We start from the raw sequence: 10,493 nt of genomic DNA, 5'->3' as shown, positions 1-10,493 counted from the left end.
TATTATTTTTAGATCAACAGTCAAGCTAGGAGGTGATTTGATAAAAAACCACACACAACCAAGTATTTTCCCAAATTAAGAGTACCCATATTTTTTTGCTTCTGAGGTCTCTTGAGCCCAAAGTCAATCAACGGTTGATATGACCGAGAAAATAATTATCCACCGCCTTGTGACTCAAATTCTATACAATATTTTGATTTTTTTGTTCGATTTATAGAAACTCTACAAAGTGGGGTGAATCGTCGGAAAATAGATAGTTGTTAACTATTTTTGTTACTCTTTTGACTGCAACCCTGACCATCTTCTTCATTATTTCAAGAAATAACTTTTGTAAATATATTATCGTACATGATTTTTTGTCCTGACATAAATAATGTAACTATTTAATTATATTTTACGAACATAATGAATTTATAGCATACCTCTTCACATCTTCCTTAAGAAAAACTAACATTTGTATTCACCCTGTGTAGGAGTACATTCAATTTTAATTGATGTTCTTTAACTATCACAAAATTGCTATGTTTAATTATTAATTTTTCACATAACTGTTATATATTCTTACTTTTCCAGGTATGAGTAACTTGGGCATTTCTATAAAAGAAGAAATTGTAGATGAAATTCAGCCTACAGGTATGTTTTTTTATTTTTTATTTGTATGTTTTATTATGTCATCTGATTAATTATCTTCTTATTTTAAGTAAATGTTTCAAAAGTGCTATAGGATCATAACTAAATAGGGATTTTAGTGGGGTGGGTTTGGCGGAGAAAGATTGTATTTTAATATTTTTTGTGTTATGATCTCCTCTTGTGAAATTGTGACATGTTGTTCATTGATCAATACTCGCAATAAATGTCTGTTTCCAAGTTAAGATAAGTAAAGCTGCCAGTCAGGGGTTTCATGCCGTTTTTTCAATTTTAGCCACTTTTTAAATATTGCTCGATTTAACTATCTTCCCATTTTAAGTAAATGTTCCAAAAGTGATGTAGGACTGCTGCTTAATCAGAGTTATAGTGGGGCTGGCTGGGAAAGATTGCCTTTGTAGCGAGAGGGAGGAAGCGTTTCGATCACTACTCACTAGAACGCTGCACCTCGAGCCTCACCGAAGCTCTCAAATTTACTTAGTACTTCTTTTTGTTGAAGACATATTGTAATTTTTATATATTAATAATTTCTGTACATAATACTTCGCAATATCTGTACAATGAATAATATATGATAACAATGTAATGCAAGAACCTATCTCAAGCAGACATGTACCGACAGCTTCTCGGTCACAGCCGCATGGACTAGGCCTATAAATACAGGACTCTAAATCCCCCTCTTTGATCTTAGATCCACGTCCTTACCTGGGTCTAGTCATGGCACTGGTGGTGTACACACTGCCTGAGTTAGAGTAGTTCATTGCCAATTTATACTCACACAAGTTGTTTCTATGTAGGCACACCTAAGGCGATGACCAATCTCCTCTCCTTCTCTCCAGCAATCTTAGTCCTTAGTACTGCTTCATCTCGGCAACTAGTAAGCTGGCTCCTATCATGGCAGTTCTAGTCCGTCTGCTTCATATTGGCAACTAGAACTGTTACTCTACCTCAGACTCTCTCACCTAGACCTCCTCTACCTAAGTCAGTGTCCAGGGCTCATCCTCTGGCATGGCCGTACCTAACTTATATTGAATACACCTTGTCGAGGGCCTTCTGTAAAGAGATATCAGACTGGAGAAACCACCTAAGACCAGACAATCCCGACACCTTATTGTTACAAAAAAAAACCTCTTTCTTTTAATTGTACAATATTTGGTATTACTTCTGCATATTATTATTTCACGATTTATTACTTAAGTAATACATTTGCAATTCTACCACTCATTTACTATACTTGATTTTAGTTTATATTCAATTCATATAAATTTATAATTTTTTTAGTTTACCATGCCCATGCCTCCCTCTTTTACATCAATTTATATCTTTTCTACAACTTTGTATGTATATTCTCATATTTTTCAATGTTTGTTTCTTGTTCTCATTTGGACTCGATGAAGCTCTGCGAAGAGGGACGACATTTTGGTTACTAATAAATAGTTTTTTCTACTATTTCTGTATCTTTTTTTTTACTGTTACCTGGGCCCTCTTTCTACAATTACAGATGTATGTTTGCACACTGTTTTCTTTCTCAATGGTTATAGTTCCGTTATTGATTAAAATTTAAAATTTTATTTACCAAAGCTTAGTTTTCAAATATAATTATTGTTATTGTTTATTTCATTTTTTCTTTGTTATTTTTACTGTTATTGTTTGTATTATTGTTGACATTCTTTTTTTAATATTTATTACTGCTATTTCATATGAAATTATGGTAAATTTAAAGGAAATAGTTAGTGAAAATCGTTTTTCAGGTATTTTTTTTTTTTAATAATTTATTTATTGATATTTAAAACTGTATACATATATACACATCAAGTAAATTTGCTGTAAGTGATATTATGACATGATAAAAACATGTGGAGAATCTACCCATTGATTGAACTCCAAAAACATTGCTAAAGGAGAAGATCTCGAGGCTATCTTCTTTTCAGACGTCTAGGAGGATTATTAGGTAGTGAAGGAGAAGCCAGGTTAGAAACGAGTTGGTTTGGGTGGTTGGGAAGTTTATTATGGAAGGATTGGTATCTGGTTCTGGCCAAATCGGCAACATAGGGGACATTGAGGTCCTGATGGATGATTTGATTTGTGACAAAGTAAGGAGCATTAAGGATTTTACGAAGGATTTTGGACTGTAAGGATTGGATTCGAGAGGAATTAGATGGTTAAGTGGAGCCTCATAGCTCAACTCTGTGTGTCAAAATAGGCCTTATAATAGTCATGTAGATCAGTCTTTTGTAATGGATTGTAAGTTTGGACCGTTTGTCTGTCTAGTAAATGTTGTAATAGTCGGAATCGATGAGCAGTTTCCTGTCTTTTCAGTCTTGTATGAGGATTCCATGTCAGTTGTTTGTCCAGATTTAGTCCTAAGTAACGGATCTGTTCAAAAGGAATGAGTGGGGTATTATTAAAAGATACTGTAGGGCAAGACGAAGGTTTACGACGAAGGGTAAATGTGATTTGGTGGGATTTATTGGAATTATTTTAATCCTCCAGTTTTCAGGTATTTTAAATTTCTTTTTAAGTGATTTTTTAAATTTTGTTGCAGATCCGATTGTTATCAAAGAAGAGGAAGAGCCAAGTATTTGTTATGGTGAGAAAAATTTTAGATTTTATTAGCTAAAATTATCTGATCAAAATTCAGTTGTTATAAGTAATACTGATTAATTGGTTAATATTAGTGATGGACCAAACCTGGTTCCCGAAACTTCTTCGTCACGATACCTTTGTTGGGCTAAAAAGAAATAAAAATAGTGCATATATTAATTATAATATAGTTAATTTAAACTATTATTGTACTATGCTATGTGTTTAACAATCTGAGTTGTTGGGCATCAACCCTTTTACAATAAAGTCTCTCTCTCGTTTTATTTTTTCTACCTGCTGTACCTTAGGACAACCCTATACCAGCGGTGCGTTCCAATGTTCCTAACATTTTAATTAAGCGTCAAGATAAGACTTGGTCACCAAGCCCCATGAATCACAGTATATCCAGGTTCCTTAGCTTTCAGGTCTGCACTCACTTTGGTCTCAATGCTCTGAACCAAAGGTGGGTATTGTTTAGTCTTTTTAACGATGGGGCACTACTTTCGACTGAAAAAATAATGAGTTGCCAGCAATTGGAGAGCTGTTCCCACAACAGAGCTCCAGTAATTTCCTACCTACATTTAAGTAGGTCTATTCTATTTACATACATATTGATATGCATTGACCTTTTGACAATCCTGGGTATTATTAAAGTGTTTCGTCATCTGCCCCTATACCTGATCAGGATATCCTTCTGCGAACCTTTTAGTGCGTCCTCGGATATGAAAACATCTATGTTAAGTTTGCCACATTACCACAGTCCCCTGAGAAAATTAGATTGGCTAATCTTTAAGTGTTGTAACAAAAATGACAGGTTTGACGAGGGACCGGAATCAAATTAAGCAGGTGCAGGCCCTTCCTGGACGTGTCAAACTTTCTCACCCACTCTCGGGCCTGAGGAGGGGGACGCCAACCTCAGGAGCGTTCGGTCACTGATGGCCAATGAAAATGAGATTCAAAAATAAGGTAACGCCTCAAAAGAGAAGTGGGAGAAAAGGATTAGGGCAATGAGATCAGGAAAAGGGACAGTCAAGAGGAACAGTTAGACGAGAGAGGACCAGGCTTGAGTGAGCAGCAGAAGCCGGAGCGCAGCAAGATGCACTTCGACCAGACGAAGTCGTAAGAAGGGCCACGAGACCTGGACATTCCTTATGAACAAGACGACACCTACGGAACTACATCCCACGGCATCAGCGCAGCTATAATTATAAATTAAACAATAAGCAATAATGTAATAATATATTTTATGGCAACTATTTATTTGAATCATTACAACCATTTTAATCATAGTAATAAATTGTAAATAAATACTTAGTCTCTTTATGTAGTTTATATACTATTATATAATCCAATATACCGCCCCTTATTATATTATATAATTAATGGTAACAACATTTTATAAATATAAAGGTATTTAATTAGTAAACTGGTAAACACACAAATAGCCTTTGGAAAAGAATCCAATCATAATAATAGTTTTTTAGGACTCAATATATAATTAATTAATTAACTTGTTTTTGGATAATTACCTTCAGCGATTATCCTGGCATCCTGATTAAATCTCAAGGCAGTACATAGCAATATATTATATATGTTTATTATTTATATTATTATTACATATTATAATGTATACAGCTATTTCTTATTACTACTTGTGTAATATTGTTAACCACTATTGATAATAGCTTCAATCATTTTCCCATCCCCTGGCCTTTATGCTCAAAATATTCTCACTCACTGTTAAATTCCAAGTAATCCATTTTAAACATTAAAATTAGCAAAACCATCTTCGACATTAAATTTATTAATTACAAAATTTCCACTTTCATTAATTTTTTAACCTTGGTTATTGATGAAGATAAAATTTTACAACTTAACAATAGTATTTTCAAAATTTGCCCATCCCTCTTAAAACTAAAAAAAAAAGTTCTCCATACTCTTTTTTTTTTTATATATCTTTAAATCTTAAATTTATCTTGAAATTACAACTGTACATAATAATACATTCAGTAAATTTGATGTAAGTTTATAATGGAGTGATACAGGCGTGTAGAGAAATTACCCATTGGTAGCTATCTAACGACATTTTTACATTAGCAGATCTCGTGACCATCTTCTTTTCAGGCGCCTTAGAGGAAGCAAGGTTAGAAACTAGTGGTCTAGTGGTTAGGGAGTTTATAATAGAAGGAGTGATATCTGGTTCAGGCTAGATCGGTTACATAGGAAACATTAAGGTCTTTATGTATGATTTTATTTGTGACAAAGTAAGGAGCATTGAGGGTTTTATGAATGATTTTGGGTTGTAAGGATTGTGTACGAGAGGACTTCGAAGGTTTAGTGGAGCCCCAAAGCTCTGTATTTCCAGACTGGCCTTATTGCAGTCATGTAGATTAGTCTTTTGTTATGAATTGAAAGTTTAGATCGTTTATCTCAAACTAAATTAATATTTTAAATATAGGACCTAATTTTTCTATTCCTTCCTTGAAGTGTACTAATCTTATTCCTTCTCTTATCACAGACTTTGAATTCAATTATAGAGACTACCGACATGTAGTTACTGAGTTGGACAAAGAACTTTTCCACATGCACATCCTTTAAACAATAAATAGTTTTCTTCTACTATTTTGATACCTTTATTGACCGCCACCAGGACTATCTTCCTACAATCTACTTCATACGGTCAGCTATCTTCTTCCTATATTAATTTTTTCTTGTTTGTGATTTTTTGTTTGTTTTTTTCTTGTCTTGTCTTGCTAAAATTTTATTTTCTTATCAACAGGTAGCTTTGCTGATATGAAGCAGGAAGGAGAGCTACTTGTTCCTGATGTTGGTGAGAATTTACTTTATTTTATTGTAATCTTTGAGAGGCAGAGTTCAGGAAAATCATTTAAAATTTTTTATCATTTATTTATTTCTGTATGATATTTTTTGTTTCATTTTAAACTTGACATCTTTGTTAGTTTTAAAATATACTAGTGATGTTCAAACCATGACAATTTAGGCTATTAATTAAATTTCTGTTAATCATCATCGTAATCATTTTATCCCCTTTACCGCTTGCGCAGTGTGGGGTTACAATTTGCAGAGTATAGACCAGATATCTCACTCTTGGACTATTTCCCTTCTTCTACTTTAGTCCATATCCCGCCTCCTGAATGCCTCATTAACACTCTCCTCCTGGAAATATGTGGTCTTCCTCTTGGTCTTCTTCCCTCCACATGAGTGTCATATGTCTTTCTGGTATTTTTTTCCTGGTCCATCCGAAGGAGGTGTCTGAACCATCTTAGCTTGTGCCCCTATAGGATATTCTCAGCTGGTTTGACTCCAAGGTTAGTCCGAATGGTACTGTTCCGTACTCTCTCTCGTCATGTCCTTCCCTCCACCTTACAAAGGTACTTCATCTCCATGGATTGGATCCAGCTCTTGTGGTTCAATATGAGGGTTTATGATTCAGAAGATTATAATATACTGGTGATATTCAAACCATGATAATTTAGGCTATTAATTAAATTTCTGTTAATACATGATGTTTATATAAACTCACCCCTAAGGTATGAGTCATTTGAACGTATCTATTAAAAAAAAATGACTTATGAAATTTTTTAATCATACAATTCTTTCAATTTCACAATATTTACCGTGAAGTTTGAGAAATCTATTGAATTGGTTGATTCTTATTGGTTTTTGATTTTAAATTATATTTACCAAAATTCAGACTTTGTTAGTGTGATGGAAATTCATTAATGATACAAGTGTTTCTTTGGTTTTATATCCTGGATATATATTTATATATTTTTTAGTATGACATCATAAAAAAACGTTTTTTTTAAATAGAAAATTTATATTTTGACCCATGTTGGTTCATAACCAATGATTGTTTACAATGTACAAGATAGATGACCATGAATATTATGTATGAGAAGATGTTTTTGGGGGTGGGGTCAGAGAAGAACACAAATAAGTTAGAAAACTTATTTATTAGTACCAACGTTTTGGCCAGAATTTCTAGCCTTCATCAGTTAACAAGTTAACAAACAATGAATACAAAAATATAAACCAAATGATTAAAGTAAATTATTGTACAGAATGAAAATTAATGTAAATAAAGTAATGAAAGATGTGGGAAATAAAATGTACATATAGGTAATTAAATCCAATTGAATTTAATTACTTAAAAAATATTAATGTTAAAAAATTTAACAAGTTATTTTCTTGTTTTTCTTTCTTAGCCCTGAAGAAGGCTTGAAATACTGGCCGAAACGTTGGCACTAATAAATAAGCTTTTTAAACTTATTTGTGTTCTTCTCTGACCGCAGCCCCCTACCATCTTCTCCTCATATAATTTTTTATTATTTTTAGTTCGTCTTTATCATTCAATTAATTGGTTATAGACAATTATTAAACTTAAAGTAACTTTTTTAGTGTTATTTTTTTTTCTCATAAAACTTACTTTTTTATAAACTTTTCGTAATATCGGCTATTTCTTTTACCATTTATTAGTAATAAATAGAACGTATCAAATAAAGGTATTAAGGTAAAGGCATAAGTTTATTGGCTCTTAAATATTTATAAATTAAATAATCATTCATTTTCTCTGCAGTTCCAATGAAGGACATCAAAGAAGAGGAAAGACTGGAGGATTACTATGGTGAGTAAAATTTTAGATCAACATAACATTATTTTAAATTTGGTGAATACTAAAAATTTAACTTACCTATATAATTGAAGTCATGACAGCTGTACTTGTTGGGAAGGTACCTTCAGATTGCCTGCTTCGTAATGATGTTGGTTTGATTCCCACCTGGGGCAGTTAATATTTATTTCTCAGCAGTCCTGAGAAATTAATTTGGTCATGTTGAATTATGTCATACTTCATAAAGCCTTCAAGAGTGGCAAGAAAAAAAATCCAGTGTGCTGGAAAGTTGAGCCTTATTTCTATGATAAGTAAACAGATTGTGTATCCTTACGAATGAAAATCAGCGTTCGGATGATAAGTTGAAAAATACTTCCTTTATAATATTATTTAAAATTATCTTTATATCACCCAACAATGTTTCAGGCTGTTTTCCCCTACTGCATGTAGTTTAATCTCTGTAATTAAATGAAATAAGAAAAAAATAACCTTCCAAGTGATGTACAAAAATTTAATAATGTTAGAATATAAATTAAATAAGTAAATTATCCTGCTATTGTCAATTAAAGGAATTGTAAAATAATAAATTTACAAAAAAAAATTACCATTTTTTAACAAAGAAATAATTAAATTTTCACTATTTTAATAGTTAGAAACAAAAAAAGAAAATTTGATCAACAAAAAAATAGTCACTCACAGTGGTGGCCATGATTTTCGATATGCACTTATCGACACTACATCTCAAGTCGAATATATCATGTCCAAGATGGCTGCCTTATGCCAATCATGATGAGCCAGTAAAATATGATGATGGGTGAGGGCCACTAGAAAAATGGTGCCCCAGATACAAATTAAAGATTGAAGAAAGATAGAAGAAACTTTGAAACAGCCCCCATTTTTTATTCCCCTTACCTATACTTGGCAGACTCATCAATTTTGACTATTAATTATACATAGTTTTCATTAAAGTAATCAAAAATTGGGGTGAAATAACTGCCTTTTTCCTCCTCTTGGGCTCTTGTGCTGTAAGCTATATATTCCAAATGTGGGAGAAAGAAAACTGGATTGTATTGTTTGATCTGATACAAAAACACCATGCCTCTGTTTCATAATAAAGTACAAACTAATACTATTAATCTTGTAATGAGGTGTAGATAGTTTACCGTAGATTACTGATTGGAGAAGATGGTCAGAGGATGCGGTCAGGAAAGAACTAAAAACTAAAACATTCCTTAGCAGTTTTAGCCCACATTCCTCGCTTGACACCCTGATGAAGACCTGAAACTCAGGTTCGAAATATCGGCATAAATAAATATTTTTTTTGTTTATTTATGTTTTTCTATGCTGACCGCACTTCCCCCCCTCCCTCCAACCATCTACTCCAATCAATCAATTTATTAGTCTTGTAGTTTGTATTTGGTACAATTTCACTGACTTATAAAATTCTACCAGATAATTTTTTACTTTTAACACGTTGATTGCCACAGTACTTTTCAAGATTTCAGTCTAGAAAGCCAATGTAAGTTTGGCCAATTAAGCCAAGTAAGCAAACTGCGAGTTATCTCGTAGGTTGGCGTCTGAGCCAATAACACCATCTACGAGATAACTCGTAGTTAGCAGTCAACGTGTTAAACTCATGTAATATCACTGATAGTCGTTCCCCATCATGAAACAAAATGTTTTGGTGCTTGTACTTTATAGTTTGTGTACTTGTGTTTATGGACTAACACTATTGGTTTTCATTATGAAACAGGCCCCTGGTGGAAGGCAACAAACATTTTATGGTGAAACGCACAAATCAACCTGCTATGCATATTGAGAATTACTTCAAAATTTACAATATTTTAGAAAATTATAAGAAAAAAAATTTTTTTTTTAATCATATATCAAAGTCCACAGATACATATAAACTAAATTTCATTAAAATGCCTTTCTTGATTCTAAAGTTGTACCATATAATGTCACAATTGCAGAGTTTACGTTTGTGCGAAAAAGTTATTAATGTAGGTAATGTCTGAAACAGTGTCGAGTGCTAAGGGTTAACTAAAATATCTAATAAACTAACAACTAATTGAATCATATTGTAATTATTAGAAAAATGATTATACTGTTGAAACATAACTCATAAAAAATTCTGATAATATCAATTTTTTTTTTTTCATTTTCAACGAGAGCCCTTGAAGATTGGTGTCGTAATTGGAGGATTAAAATAAATTCCAACAAATCCCATTAAATCACCTTTACCCTTCGTCGTAAACCTACTGACTGCCCTACAGTTTCATTTAATGATGTTAATTTTACCCCTGTCGAACAGATCCGCTACCTTGGACTACATTTGGACAAGCAATTAACCTGGAATCCTCACACCAGACTGAAAAGACAGGAAACTGCGTGTCGATTTCGACTATTACAGCACTAACTAGGCAAACGGTTCAAACTTCTAACACATTACAAAAGACTGATCTACATTACTGTAATAAGGCCAATCTGGAGATATGGTGTTGAGCTTTGGGGCTCCACTAAACCTTCGAATTCCTCTCGTATTCGATCCTTACAATCCAAAATCCTTCATAAAATCCTCAATGCTCCTTACTTTGTCACAAATAAAATCATACATAAAGACCTTAATGTT

The 10,493-nt window shown here is 32.9% G+C and overlaps 1 protein-coding gene across 1 annotated transcript in view; it reads left to right on the top strand.

Moving 5' to 3' along the window:
* The window catches only part of LOC106686607 (zinc finger protein 431-like), a gene marked incomplete in the record, with an annotated part of 20,214 nt that overhangs the window by 2,042 nt on the left and 7,679 nt on the right, over window positions 1-10,493 (top strand). The window contains 4 exon segments of the mRNA XM_067052759.1: window positions 574-633; window positions 3,191-3,235; window positions 6,008-6,058; window positions 7,829-7,876. Coding sequence (XP_066908860.1) covers window positions 574-633; window positions 3,191-3,235; window positions 6,008-6,058; window positions 7,829-7,876 — 204 coding nt within the window.

Source organism: Halyomorpha halys, unplaced genomic scaffold, assembly GCF_000696795.3.
Source record: "Halyomorpha halys isolate HHAL.00 unplaced genomic scaffold, Hhal_1.1 Scaffold846.1, whole genome shotgun sequence".
Lineage (NCBI taxonomy): Eukaryota > Metazoa > Arthropoda > Insecta > Hemiptera > Pentatomidae > Halyomorpha > Halyomorpha halys.
The sequence above is the reverse complement of the archived record's forward strand: the minus strand, read 5'-3'. Positions and strand labels throughout refer to the sequence as shown.